This window comes from Homarus americanus, unplaced genomic scaffold (assembly GCF_018991925.1).
Source record: "Homarus americanus isolate GMGI-L3 unplaced genomic scaffold, GMGI_Hamer_2.0 scaffold51859, whole genome shotgun sequence".
Classification (NCBI taxonomy): Eukaryota; Metazoa; Arthropoda; class Malacostraca; order Decapoda; family Nephropidae; genus Homarus; species Homarus americanus.
Window position 1 is genome coordinate 19,015,265 of NW_024711292.1, and position 15,848 is coordinate 19,031,112.

A 15,848-nucleotide genomic window follows, 5' to 3' on the forward strand; every position below is an offset into this window, starting at 1 on the left:
TTCCTACACTCCCTGTAGTAACCCACGTCTCCAAGCACCAATCTATTATGACCTATAGCAAACCTATCTGCCAATCACGTCCATCGCTACACGACCAATACTCATCCATTCATAAATAGAGGTATTACTACTGCGACATTGCCGTTTTGAGACACGGGTTACCACAAGGGGTGTAGGAACACATTTCCGCAACCGTACCAGCACAAATATGGAGATGCATTCCTGATGACATAAATTCTTTATAAGATATATACAGTAATGTATTGTACATGAAGGGTACTGATATTAGCAAGCACAGATTATTACAGTAGTGTACAGTCATGCGCCGGTTAACGTCCTAAATACGTTCTTGGAAACGTGACGTTAACCGAAATGGACGTTGTCCGATCTTCACATAAACTTTTAATTTATACTTACGTATACGTACATATACACTTTTACTCTTAAATCACTACTGTAAAGAGATACAGGTGATTAATTTTTATCTCTTGTGCAAAATACATGAAGTTTATATTAAAATTATTCACTGTTTTACAAGGATTCCAGCAACGCCGAGCAGATGGGGGAGAGGGAGGGTGGGACCGAGCGAGGGGGTGTGTGGGGAGGGGAGGTAGTACGTTTGACAGTTGGCACAGGCCCAGGTCTAACGCGTGTATATTTATCAGTTCTTAGGTGACTAAGCTTCTCTCTTATAAAAAGCCAGTGAAATGACCTGGGTGAATATAATTAACATAGCTGGGATTCTTGTAACATACTGATTAATTTGAATATAAACATGCTATAATTTGCACTATACAAAACAATTTTAGTACCGTAATCAAATTAGTACATGTGCACTCCAGCTTTGCACTAAGGTCATTTATTTCTATTACGTTTCTTTTAGTCTGGTGTGTGCATGTAAATGGATGAAAATAAATGAAGAAATCTATGTAAATCTACCCAAAAATACAGTTGAAAAACTTTTTTATAAAATGTACTACAGTACTGTACACTAATGTACAACAATTTTTATCTCTTGAGCAAAATATATGACGTTTATATTCAAATTATTGGCTGTCTTGCAAGGATTCCAGCAATGCAAATTATAATCTCCTAACTTAAGTCTGAGATATTATATAAGATAAAAACTGTAAGCCTAAAAGCCTGGCTGGGGAAGGGGGGAGGGAAGGAGCCAGCCACGCCACCCAGCGAGGGGTTGGGGGGGGTGGGGGGGGTTGAGGTGATAAGTTTGAGGGGAAGGTCTCTGTGTGTTTAACAGTCCTACTAAGCTTCTCTCATTTTAAAATGCCAGTGATATGACCTAGGAGAATATAATTTACATAGCTGGGATTCGTGTAAGATACTGATTTATTTGAATATAAACATGCTGTAATTCGCACTAGACATAACAATTTTAGTACCGTGTAGGGGTATCGAGATTTTAATGTTGTCTAGCACTCAGGATGGAAGGAAACTCTAATGTGGTTTTCTTGTATAATATAAGTTATATGATAGACAGTCTGGTGCTGGAGGTGCCGTGTGGTGAGGAGCTGCTCAGTAGAAGACGTTCGGTGAGTAGCGTGTTGAAGGAGGTAGATGTGCAGGAGCTTCGTTAGAGAAGATGTTGCCTGTTGCTGGCCTCCTGGTTGAATGAATGCTGACAGCTAGGAGCTTGCTGGAGGAGGTGTTGCTTGTTCAGGAAGATGGGCAGAATGAGAGTTGGTTGGTGAGGAAGCTCAGAGAAGGACAGCTGGTGGGTCGTCATGCTCGCTGGCGGGAGCGAGGACCGCCAGGCAGGCGAGGAGAAGCGAAGGCAGCCAGGCAGCGGCGGAGGAGGAGGTGTTGCTTGTTCAAGAAGAATGGTCAGAATGAATCTCAATGGAGAGACAGAGCTTATATACCCAGCAGCCGCTATGAGTCATGTTGGGAAAACCCAGAAAGTCGCCGGTCACTAGTTCCGTTGCTAAGATACGGTAACATCTGGTTGGTTGCTAGGGAAGGCGGTAGCAGGTGGTGGCTGTGGCTACGCAGTTGTAGGCAGTTGTAGAGGAGACGTCCACTACAACCGTAATCAAATTAGTACATGTGCACTCCAGCTTTGCAATAAGGTCATTTGTTTCTTTTACGTTTCTTTTAGTATGGTGTGTGCATGTAAAGGGATGAAAATAAATTAAGAAATTTATGTAAATCTACCCAAAAATACAATTGAAAAACTTTTTATAAAATGTACTACAGTATTGTACACTAATGTACTACATTTTTTTTATCTTGAGCAAAATATACGACACTTATATTCAAATTAATCTCTGTCTTGCAAGGATTTCAGCAATGCAAATTATATTATCCTAACTTTAGTTTGAGATATTATATAAAATAAACAAAGAAATCACCAGGGTGTGAAGAGCGGGCGGGAGGTGAGGTGACAGAATGTCTGGCGTTTGTTTGTTTGTTTATTTATTTGAGATAAGATTTGACAGTTGGCGCTGAAGGCCTGCATGGTTATTTATCATTACTTAAGAGTGACTAAGCTCTTCTCATAATTTGCCACCCAAACGACCTGGGTGAATATAACTTACATTGGTGGCATTCTTGTAAGATAGTAATTTATTTAAATCCCTGTATAAACAAGCTATATTTGCAATAGACATAACAATTTTAGTACCGTAATCATTTAGTACATGTACAATACAGGCTTGTACTTAGGTCCATTGTTACTGTACAATATTGACTAAATTCACTAGATAACGTACGCCTAGCAGCACAATCTATAAGAATACGCGATGCATACGTGACTGTGCCCGCTCTAGGGCCATTTAGGTTCGCTAGGTCCCATTATTTGAATGTATTTTTTTTTCAATTTAAATTTTAATTGTTTATTCCTTGATAGAGGAAGTGGGATCCTAGTGCTGTCACTTGGTACCCCTGTACCATAACACCAGAAGCAACTGGCCAGTGTCACAAGTATATACAGTACAGTACAGTCATCCCTTGGTTATCGCACCTAATTGGGACCCCGCCGATAACGAAAGTACAGAACCTATGGGATTTATTCTAATTGGTTCAGGCACCCAAGACCCAACCCCAAGTTTCCCATTTTATCACCATTTAGACCCACTAAATATATATATAATGTTATGGTAAATATCATAAACACACACAGGCATGGCTAGGTTTATTACAAAGTGATGAAAAGGGTACGCTTAATACTGTAGTCCACAAAACATGTAGCTATGCTTTTTTATTTGGTCCCCCGTGATACGAGTCCGTTTTCTCTCACATCAGGACGCCTGAGTCCTCCGTTTTCTCTCTTAATCTTAGAGTGCACCAGAGACTTAGTTATTCTTAGTAATGCCACAGAATTTGAAATTGCAACCCCAATTGCAACTGGGGTTGCAATTGTTGAGGCAACTAGATATGTCTGATTACAGCAAATGTGTTATTGTCAATTTGTAGGAGAAAGATTTTATCCTCAATAGATGTAGGTTAACATTACACCTGGAGGCAAATGCTTAAAAAAAAGCCTAGGTAAGGAAGCATATTCCTTTAACACATAATATCTGACCAGCATGGGGAGGATCATCGTGTCTCCGTCAGGGGGTTGTGGAGTGGTGGTCCAGCAGGCGTCACTTTTGGGAGCCACGGACGTATATGCGATCGGACGTTGTTCGGTCAGATGTTAACCGGTAAATGACTGTATACTGTATTTACTAATTCCAGTAAACCTTTGATAGCTCAACACCTATGGGGTTCTGACCTTGTCGAATTATTCCAAATTCTCAATTATCAAGGCACCCCTTCCCCTCAATGATACAATAGTAAAACATCAGCCCATATACAGTATGTGTACATGTAATTACTAATTTTCAAAAAGTAACACTGACAGCACTGTAGGCTAATATTGAAGCACTGTAGTAGGCAACAGAGGAATGGTAGGTGATGCAGGGGAATGGTAGGTGATGCAGGGGAATGGCAGGTGATGCAGGGGAATGGTAGGTGATGCAGGGGAATGGTAGGTGATGCAGGGGAATGGCAGGTGATGCAGGGGAATGGCAGGTGATGCAGGGGAATGGCAGGTGATGCAGGGAATGATAGGTGATGCAGGGGAATTGTAGGTGATGCAGGGGAATGGCAGGTGATGCAGGGGAATGGCAGGTGATGCAGGGGAATGGCAGGTGATGCAGGGGAATGGCAGGTGATGCAGGGGATGGCAGGTGATGCAGGGGAATGATAGGTGACACAGGGGAATGGCAGGTGATGCAGGGGAATGGTAGGTGACGCAGAGGAATGATGGGTGATGCTGGGGAATGGTAGGTGATGCTGGGGAATGGCAGGTGATGCCGGGTAATTTGTATGAATTTTATGAGCTAAATAAAAAAAAAAAAATTATCCTTCACCGCGTATATGAATAGATGCACCGCGGAAAGTGAAAGTCCGGTTCTGGCAAGGTACCGCGTAAATGAGAAATGAGAAATCGCAGAAAGTGATGGAAAGTGAAACCGTGTAAAGCGGGGTAATACTGTATACAGTATATAACACGTAAGAAATGTTGATACCGGAGATAGTAGGCAGCTACCAGCTACCAAACAGGGAGGTACTACCGCCTGAGAAGATATTGGAAGCATAATGTGTTGTCTAATGGTAGACCCTGCTGCCATATGGCATCACGAAAATTGTGACCAAGTCCCAGGTTGCTGATCTGACTTTCTGCCTCATTTACACACAATTGCAGGGTCTTAATTGTTTCTCTTACTATTGACAACACAACATACACATATTGTTTCTCACTATTGATCTTTTTTCATTTTGTATTTCTTTATGGTACTTTATTATTATTACAGTGGTCCCTCCATTAACGAATGGTTCGGTTAACGAATTACCTTCCATAAGAACCTTCAATTCGGTTAACAAACAAAAATTTGATTAACGAAATCCTTACGAACATGACGTTTTGTTGTGAGCATTAGCTGATGGGCTAGTCTGCCAAGTCAGTAATTCAGTAATCTGTTCTATGTTTACATTCGTTTCCAGTGAAGTAAATATCAAGAAAATTGTGCTCTTTAATATTTGTGTAAAATGAATACTAAAATTTTAGTCTAGTGTAAACTATTGCATGTTTACATTCAAATTAAACACTATCTTATAAGAATCCCAGCAATGTAAATTATATTCTCCCCGGTCACTTCTATGAAATTTTAAAAGCAAAAAACAAAAACTCAATCTAAAGGACATAAATAAACAAATAAATACTTCACTAGACCTTCGGCACTTACTGTCAAACATGTCACTGTCACCCCTCCCTCCCCCCCTCCCTCCCAGCAAAGGTTTGGTGGTTATACAGTAGGCTTTAAGTTTTTATCTTATATAATATCACAGACTAAAGTTAGGAGAATATAATTTGCATTGCTGGAATCCTTGCAAGACAGTGAATAATTTGAATATAAACGTCATATATTTTGCACAAGAGATAAAAATTAATCACCTGTATAACATTACAGTAGTGATTTAAGAGTTCTAGTGTATATGTAGGTATATATATAAATATATGGTGATTTAAGGGCAATTTAGGGGAATTTTAGGAGTGTTTCTGACTTTATGCATTTTTGGCTTTACTTTGTATGTATATTTCTGTGAGCTGGAACCAATAACCCACTATCCCATTGAAATAATGGATTCGGTTAACGAAACTTTCGGTTAATGAACGACTCTGTGGAATGAATTGTGTCCGTTAACCGAGGGACCACTGTATTATTATTATTATTATTATTATTATTATTATTATTATTATTATTATTATTATTATTACATTTTCGCCCCCAAGGTCCCGATGTGGATCAGTGACCTGTGCCCAGGTCACTGGGCATCACGAAAATTGTGACCAAGTCCCAGGTTGCTGATCTGTCTTTCTGCCTCATTTATACACAATTGCAGGGTCTCAATTGTTTCTCTTACTATCGACAACACAACAAATATAACCATACTCACTCTTGATCTGTTCTATTCATTCTATTTTATTCTCCTATGTCAATTGATATTAATATTGAAGCAGGGCCTTCTTGGATGGGTCACACTGGTCGGGAAAGTTGTGGACTCCACGGCCGATCTGATTATCATCAAACTACTTGGGCTTCAACTGACGTCACCGCGGTTGCTGGAGGATTGGCTTTTTTTATATTATTATTTATTGGGCACTCCCCAACATCCTTGTGTAAGGTGAAGTGCAGAAGCGTTTACAGTGCCCAACAGGGAAGCATGCTAAGTTCATGCTTGCCTTTATGTCTCATGTGTTAAGGGTATAGAAGCCTGAAGAGTCAGTGGTTTATGTCATCAAGTTATTGGAAGATCCAACAACTTGTCCCTGAATACGAATTCGCAACTTTCGATTTACACAGGTACCTACTTTACTGCTAGGTGAACAGGGACTAATGGGGGCTAGGAAGTATGTCCAAACAACTTCCACCGGCCCGGGAATCGAACCCGTGACACCTCGCTTGCGAAGGCAAGAGCGGTACCACTCAACCACCAGCACCCCTAGGAGGATTGACTTTTTTCACACTTCAATTTTCCAACATTCGCGGCCTGAGATCCAATTTTCATTCTGTGGAGCACCACCTATTAACCTCTTCCTCCGACCTCTTACTACTATCTGAACTTCAACTGACCAAACCTTTTCAAGTCTCCAATTACAACCTTTATACCTCCTTCTGTTCTAAGGGAGGTGTATGCGCCTACTGCAACACACGTACACCTATAGCTCAACTCACGGATCTTGAATCTTACCTTTATGATGTCATCTGGCTCAAAATATCACTACCAACTGTGACTATTTTTCTTTGTTTCCTATACTGTTCTCCCAACTCTACCAGCTATTTGGAACTCTTTGAATATCTCACTTCTTGCCACGAGTCACTGCTATCCACAAACCCTAACACCGAGATCCTCTACCTATGGGATTTCAATGTATATCACAGAGAGTGGCTTGGCTCTGCAAGGGATGACCCAGGTGGAGCTGAGGCACACTCTTTTTCCTCACTTAATGATCTGGAACAAATAATCAAACACCCTACACGAGTTCCTGATCGACACTATCAACTTGCTAACATTCTTAATCTTTGTTTTACCTCTAACCCCCTTAACTATTCATACTCAATTTCTGCCCCCTTAGGGTCTTCTGATCACAATCTTATTTCTATTATATCAAACTGGGTACGACCACCTCCCCCCTAAATGTCAACTATGGCACTATCGGAGGACAAACTGGCAATCCTTGCAAAATTATTCACAGACTTTCCTTGGGATGAATGTTGCTTTTCCACTCAGGATGCCTCGGTATGTGCTGACAGCATTGCTGGGGTTATACAGGGTGGTAAGAGTGCATTTATCCCATCTTCTACCTGCTCCCTTGAATGCAGGGAGAGAGATAGGGCATATCGAGCTATGAAACTATCTCCTTCTCCTAGTAACCACTCCTCTTTCATTACTTCTAGTAATCGTTGTAAGGCTATTCTTCGTAGGGACAAGCGGAATTTCTTAAAAAGAAAGACCGCTGTTCTGACTAGTTCCTCTAGTAAATCCTTCTGGTCCTTAATCAAAAACATCTGTAATAACTTCTGCACTTCTTCTTTTCCTCCTCTCTTCCGACCTGATAACTCTACAACCAACTCTCTCCCTGGCAAATCCAATCTCTTTGGCACCATATTCTCCTCTAATTCCACTTTAGATGATTCCAACTCTATTTCTCCTACCCCGACACCTCCTACTGAGCCTATGCACTTTCCTATAATCTCCACTTGTCTCTGCCTCAAAACCCAATTTTTTCCTTCTTCCTGGAAGCATGCCTTGGTTCAGCCCCTCCAGAAGAAGGGTGACCATTCTAATCCCTCTAACTATCGCCCCCTTGCCCTAACTTCATCCCTCTCTAAGATTTTAGAAACTATCATGAACTCTCATTTTCTCCGTCACCTTGAACGCCATTCTCTTTTGTCAGATCACCAGTATCTTGTTTTGCAGATTTGTGCTGTTTTTATGATATGTACTGTGGGCAAAATACATGGACACAAATACAGTGACCCCTCGTTTAACGAACGCCTCGGTTAACGAAATTTCGGTTAACGAACTGCCTTCCATAAGGATCTTCAATTCGGTTAACGAACAAAAATTCGGTTAACGAATTTCTTACGAACCGACCTCAACATGTTTTCGCTTGCACTGGCCGGGCAACCAGCTTTAGTATCAGTCCGCCAATACATTAATCGGTTCTAGGGCTTAAATTCCTAACTATTTTAGTAAATATCAAGAAGTTTATACTATTCAATAATTTTAAAAGTTTAATATTCAATTTTTTAGTCATTTTAACAATTATTGAACATAATTGAAGGTAAAGTGACTAGTTTAAAGCGCAGCATCCAGCCTCTTAACACAGCAAACAGGCGTTAGTCTCTCTGTTTTCACTGGAGGTAACATCTTGCTTGAGACTCTCTTCAACTAAACGCTTTTTTCTGTGTTTCCAAGCAAATTATTGGTCATTTTGAAATATATTTTACATATTGACAATATATAATGCAGTGCAGTGTTGATTTAAAGAAAATAATCTTGAAATACACCAAGAGAACTAAAATTTTATGGGTGAAATGGTGCCATGGGATGACTTCTCTTCCACCCCAATGCCTTCTCTTCTTCCCCAATGCCTTCTCTTCTTCCTTCTCCTCCACCCCCATCATCATCATCATCATCCAGGAGCCTTCTACATACACACCTCAAAATAAGTGAACTTTTCTACCATTTTTGTTGAATTTAGGAAATTTTCGGTGAGCTGGAACCAATTACCCAAAAACCCATTGAAACAATGGTTTCGGTTAACGAACTTTTCGGTTAACGAACGACCTTCTGGAACGGATTGAGTTCGTTAACCGAGGGGTCACTGTATATATAAAATCACAATACCCTGTACAATGTAAGTTAGAAAAATAATGCACCTTGCTTAAAAAAAAAAAAGGAAACTGTACTACGATTCCAGGGAGTTGGCTGGGCTGAGGCTTGTTATAAAAGCAACGTACAGAATGATGATAAAGGATGTCTGTGATGCATAAACTGTTGTAGCACCAAAATTCAATGTCCTCTCAACCCTTTGACATAGCTATTACCCTTAATAAGGGTAATGGCTGTGATGGAAGAAGTGTACCAATTTCTGATTAAGTCAGCTATCAATCTAAAAACTGTAAATCTGTATTAGCAACACACAATACATACCTACAGCTGCAGCAGTTTTGGAGGTTGGTACATTTGTGCAATCTCCAATGCCAAATATGTTTGGAAAATCTACATGCTGAAGAGTCTCTTTGTTAACATTGAGAAAACCAGAAGAATCTACCAGAGGACCACATCTGCGTAGAGGATCAGGGGCACTCATTGGAGGTGTCACATGAAGCATTTCATACTGTAAAGAAAAATACAACTACCTTCATCCAGATATATGTACTGTATATCAATGAGAGAGAAAAAACAGGTTTGAGTGAGAGGCCTTCAATATGAAGGATTGTGTTTCCTTATTTACTTATTGGCCACCCACTAGAAGTGGCCATGCCGAGGGAAAGAGGTCAGTGGCCTGTGTAGGATCCCTCCATCATTCTTGATAATTATGTCAAGCGCTCAAGTTTGTTTTAATTAATTCATTATATTCTCGTATGATCAGCCTCTTATGGTCTAGGTTTCACCATTACTAATATAAAATATTAAATAATAGAAAAAATACGATACAGGATATAATTTGTAATCTGACTTCAATATAATGAAGACTGATGGGCTGGCCTGTGAGCCTATGTGTGTGTGTGTGTGTGTGTGAGATAAGCCCACTGGCATGTGGACACGCCCAGGTGCCTACCAACCACTGCCTTGCGGATTAATCTTAGTAGGTACAAGTCTACAGGAGTAATCCAAAAACGAAAAATCTGCAGTGGAGTCCTGCATCAAACAGACATGCTTACAGAACTCCAATAAGATCCCAAAGGCAGAACAGGCGGAAGAGGTGACCAACATGGGAACCTAATGACTACACCGGCAGATGAAGGCAATGCAAGATAGGCTGCTAAGGCGAAACCCAACAAACTGGGCTATCGGCAGTTCACTGCAACTCGCCCTCTGCCCAGTTGTTGCAATCAGGAAAAGGGAGAACCAAGATGTGTGGTTGCAGCCTGCGCTCCTGCCTCACCACATAAATCAACTCGCATACAGCCATCATCCAGGTCATCATTTATCAAAATCCCTAAACTCCCAAACGTCCTATGGTGACAGATGAGTGGTAACAGGGACAGGCAGAGATGACTATTGGCAATCTCTAGTCACAACTCTGCACATGGGCAACATAAATAAGATAGTCATTTATGCACTGGGATCTAAGCAGCAGTGCAATTCGGTCCTGTCAGTGCGGCTGAGCAGCCCTTTCGAGGAGCCACTCTGCTCACCCCACATGGGGAGGGGCTAGAAAAGGGGCCCTGAACATAGCCTGCCTAAAACAACCAACTTGACTGGGAAACCGTACTCAGTAAGGTCATCCTTATGCGGTTGAAAAATAATCACAATCACATACGTAAGCAAAAACAAGCTGTACAACCTCTTATGGCCGTTGCATGGAATTTCAAGGCCCTTCTGGATACTGTCACAAATGAGCATCCTAGAAGAAGAACCACCCTTGTGGCAAAAGAACTGGCTATGTATAACATCGGCAAAGCAGCCATTAGTGAGTCCCGGCTCCCAGACGAATCTCGACTCACAGAACGGGGGTCTGACTATATTTTCTTCCTTAAGGGTAAGCCTGCTGGGGAGAGAAACCAAATTTATGGAGTTGGCTTTGGCATCCGCCAACGCATCCTACACAGGCTAACTGAAATGCCTGTTGGGATCAACGAGTGTCTCATGACGCTCTGAGTCCCACTGAATCACTCACATCATGCCTTCTTCATCAGTGCATACACCCCAACACTGGATGCAGGGGATGACATCAAGTAGGCCTTTTTTGCCGACCTCGACAGAGTGCTAACATCTATCCCCAGAGACGATAAGGTTTTGCTCCTTGGTGATTTCAATGCAAGAGATGGCAGGGAACCATAGGGAGAAATGGACTAGGCAAGTGTAATCCCAATGGCCTACTACTCCTCAGCAAGTGTGCTGCACACAACCTCACTATCACCAATACCTTGTTTAGGCAGGCCGACAAGTTCAAGGGTTCGTAGCAACACCCACGACCCAAACACTGGCATCTCATTGACTACATCATTGTTAGAGAAAGAGATTGCCGAGATGTCCTCATCACCAGAGCAAGGTGTGACTCAGACCAGTGACACAGATCATCGGCTTGTCAGATCCAAAGTCTCCCTTCACTTTGCCCCAAAACGGCAAAGGCAACAAGCCTCCACAAGATGTTTTAACACAGTGTCTGGAGGATCCAGCGGTAGAACATGCTTTCAGAGAGCAGCTCAAGGATGAGATAACTATTAACTTGACAACAAACAACCCAAACATCAGTGCTGAATGGAGTTTCCTAAACAATGTCATGACAAGAACCTGCAGAGAGACCCTCGGCCAGATCGAAGAAAACACCAGGACTGGTTTGATGAAAATGACCCAAAAATCAATGTACAGTGGTCCCTCGGTTAACAAACACAATTCGTTCCAGATGGTCGTTCGTTAACCGAAAATTTCGTTAACCGAAACCATTGTTCAATGGGATTTGGGTAATTGGTTCCAGCTCACCGAAAATTACATAAAGTAAAAAAAAATGCAGTAAAGTACACTTACTTTGTGGTGTGTATGTAGAAGGCTCCTGGTTGATGATGCTGATGTGAATTTGTGGAGGAGAAGGGAGAAGAGCAGGAAGTGGGGGTGGAGGAGAAGCATTTTACTGCTTCTTGGAAGGTGAGTCACCTTCCATGAAAATGTCAGGAACCTCTGGACTGACAGATTCTCCAGCAGGAAAATCCTCTCTCATTTTTGAAGTGGAAGGCTGAGGGGTAGCATCTTTTTCCCACTGCCTTTTAGTGAAGAAACTGTCAATTTTTGTTTGTGAGGCATTTCTCCTCATCATTAACTGATTTTTGAAGAAGGAGACCACTCTGTCCTCAACACTACACAAAATAGGTTCTGTTGTTTCCACATCAGGGTGCCTTGAAGCCAGTTTCCTCATCATCTCCCAGTGGTAAACAACATGTTTTAGGTCTGAAGAAGACATATGGTCATCACTTTCCCTTTCCTCCTCACCACTGTCAGCCTCGAACATCTCATCCAGTTGCTTTAAGTCTTCAGGAGTAAGTTCCTGCTCATGAGACATCACAAGCTCTTCCACATCATCCTCCTCCACTTTGAGGCCCAATGACTGACCAATGGACACAATCTCCTGGTCCAACTCTGCTTCTTCCTCAAATCCCTCAAAATCACGGACTGCTGATGGCCACAGTGCTTTCTATGCAGAATTGAGGGATCTAATGGAGACTTCTTGACATGAGGACACAATCAATTTTACAGCCTCCAGGATGTTGAATTGTGTCTTCCAGAACTGTGCCAGTGTTAGTTCAGGATTAGTGGAAGTTGCCTGATAACACCTCCTGAACATTTTCTTCATGTACAACTTCTTGAAGTTGCTGATCACATTCTGGTCCATTGGCTGCATAATTGATGTAGTGTTGGGAAGCAAAAACAACACTTTGACAAAGTCAAATCGAGCCTCCAAAGTGCTGGCAAGTTCAGGGTCATGACCATGGGCATTAGGGGGCAGTGAAATTTTGCTCAAAGCTGCACTCTTCAGGCATTGTTCCTTATACATATCTAAGACTCCATGCCAAATTTGAAGCTGATATGTCGAGGTTTAGTCTGCCGCATTTTCTACTGAAATTTTTAAATTTACCTACAGTAATAGCCAAACAGCCGCTGTGGCGGTGCAATGTTCTGTTCAGTGATTATCAACTTTTTTTTCATATCTCTTATTTCATTTAAGTTGTCTTGTTGCAGATGAGTATGGTGCTATGTCTATATTGATTATCAGCCTTTTCTCATTTCATTTCTCAATGTTGTGTTACTGTACTGTAATGTAGGGGAGACCTGGGTAAGTTGGCGCACTTGAAATTATTCAAATAGTTACCGTTAAGCAGTTCATGGTTGAGCCTGGCAATGAATATCTCACACATGTGACTCCCAAGACTGGACACGGAAAGCAGATTGCCAAAACTATTTACGAGTTTCTGGTGGAGAAAAATCTAACCCAGCAGCCCATTGTGTGTGTTGGTTGTGATGGAACCAATGTAAATGTAGGATCAGAAAATGGAGTCATTCATCATCTTGAAATGTTACTTGGTCATCCGCTCCATTATTTCATATGTCAGCTTCACGGAAATGAGCTGCCTTTCCGCGCAGTTTTTTATCACTATGATGGTAAACCAAGTGGTCCTGAGCATTGGCGTGGTCCCATTGGAAAGCAGATCAAGGAGTCTTTGTCTGAGCTTCCAGTTGTCGCCTTCCAGCCAGTCAGTTTCCCTGATTTCCCTGTGTTTAATGATGAAGTGGAGAAAGATCTGTCCTGGGATCAGAAATACCTGTATAGGATTTGTAAAGGAGTTATCACAGGTGTTGTTGAAGATGACTTGGCTGCTATTGAGCCAGGTCCTCCCTGTGTGTCAAGGTGGAACACCTTATGGAGTAGAATCCTCAGGCTGTATGTAGCAACATCAAGACCCAGCCATGAGTTGAAAAGAATTGTCATTACAATAATAAAGTTCAGTGCTCCAATGTGGTTTTACATCAAGATACACCCATACGTAACACACGGCTCAAGGAACGTATTCCAGTCCCTGCTATATATGAAACACCTGAATTGTGAGGAGGAGACGATAGTGAAGAAGGCTGTCCAGAGAAATGCATACTTCGCCCACACAGATCAACTTCTTCTTGGTATGTGTGCAGATGAGGACATGACTGTTAGAGAAAAAGCTGTCTCAATGATAAGAAAAATTAGAGAGGAGAATCAGCAAAAGGAAGAATGCACTGGCAGATCCTGATGCTGCTGTTGACGAGAATTTGTTAAACTATACTGATGAGGAGGGTAAAGATGGAGATGGGAATGAGGATGTGCCTCCTGTAGTCAACATGAGAAAGGTGGTGACTCCGAAACTAAAGTGGCAAGCAAAAAACTATCATTCCATGATTAACTGGAGGAATGAACTCAAGACTGAGCCTCCTTACATTGCTTCTCTGTCAAATCTACAGGTTAATGACATTCTTGAGACACCATTAGTGGTGCCCAAGTGGCCAAACAGCACTCAGGCGGTCGAGAGAGGCATAAAAGTGATGACTGAAGCTTGCACTGAAGTGACGGGATACGAATCGAGAGATGGATATATTAGGCAAAGATTATTGTCTAGGAAAATGATGCCAAGGTTCCGCACAAAAAAGAATTTCAATATGAACTTGTAATGATTTTCTATACGGTGTACCTGTAAAATAACATGTGAATTAAATCGATGTCACCCATGTAAAATTTATCATAATGATCCTGGAAAACATTAAATGACACCTAATTTTTGGTATACACTAAAAGTTGACAAAAAGTCGTTCGCGATGCGGCAGGGTAAGTATGCATGAAATGGCATGAAATTTTGCACAGGTGTTTGTTACAGCCATACAAACGATGCCTGAAAAGTGCAGCCTGCAACTCAAATAAAAGTGTTTTTTCCCTGCCCCCTAATGGGCATTATCCATAAGGAGAAGAGCCTTTAAAGGGAGTTTATTGGTGGTTAGGTAGCTCTTGACAGAAGGGCAAAAAAAATCAACAGCCCATTCATTAAAGAGCTGTCTTGTCACCCATGCCTTACGGTTGGACTTCCAATAAACTCCAAGTTTTCTTCTAACCACCTTTTATTGCTTGAACACCCTGGGGTTCTCAGAGTGGCAGACAAGCATAGGATTCAGTCGGAAATCCCCTGAAGCATTGGCACCAAGCAATAGAGTGAGGCGGTACTTCATGGGTTTATGCCCAAGGTAAAGAGGCTTCATCTCTGGTGATGAATGTCCTTTTGGGCATTTTCTTCCAGAACAGCCAGTTTCGTCCACATTGAACACTTGCTGTGGAAGATAATTTTCTTCATCCACCAGTTTCTTAAACTCCACTACAAACTTTGCTGCTCCTTCTTTATCTGCACTAGCAGCTTCACCATGTATAACAACACTGAAAATGTCACTTCTTTTCTTAAATTTTTCAAATCAGCCCTTGCTTGCCCTAAATTCTTCAAACTCTGTTCTAGAAGAACAAGGTTGATCTTCCTTTAAATGTTCGTAAATTTCCCAGGCTCTTTCACAAATAAATTCAGTAGAAACTGAAATCACCTTTCATTTGTTTTTCCCTAATCCAAATAAGAAGTAACCTCTCTGTTTCTGCTATTAATGATCTACCTTTAAACACTCTGGTAGATTTTTCTCTCGCTTTCACTTCTTTGAACTTGTCTTTCTGTGCAAGAATTGTCAACACAGTTGATGCCGACATGCCATATTCTTTACGAAGCACATTTGTTCTAATGTCTTCTTCATGTTTCTTAATGATTTCCTGTTTCACTTGAATTGAAATCGCCTTTCTTGATTTCTTTGGAGCCATGCTGGATTCAATACGGAAATTTCACCACTAAAATTTTAAGTTCACTAGCTGTAATTAAAGATTATTTTCTTTTAAAAAACACTGCACTGCACTATATATTATCAATATGGAAAAGAAATTTCAGAATGCTCAATAATAGTACTGTAAAAACGTAAAAATAGTTTATGTTCAAGAGAGTTTCAAGCAAGATGTTACCTCTACTGACCAGAGATACACCTGACGCCTGCTGGGTGAGCCAAGT

General features: G+C 41.3%; 1 protein-coding gene across 1 annotated transcript in view; it reads right to left on the reverse strand.

Moving 5' to 3' along the window:
- LOC121857525 (sulfide:quinone oxidoreductase, mitochondrial-like) overlaps positions 1-15,848 on the reverse strand; it is a 227,048-nt gene that overhangs the window by 18,416 nt on the left and 192,784 nt on the right. Inside the window, exon 9 of the mRNA XM_042353643.1 lies at positions 9,226-9,412. Within this exon, the coding sequence (XP_042209577.1) occupies positions 9,226-9,412 (187 nt within the window). The remainder of the gene's footprint in view (positions 1-9,225; positions 9,413-15,848) is intronic.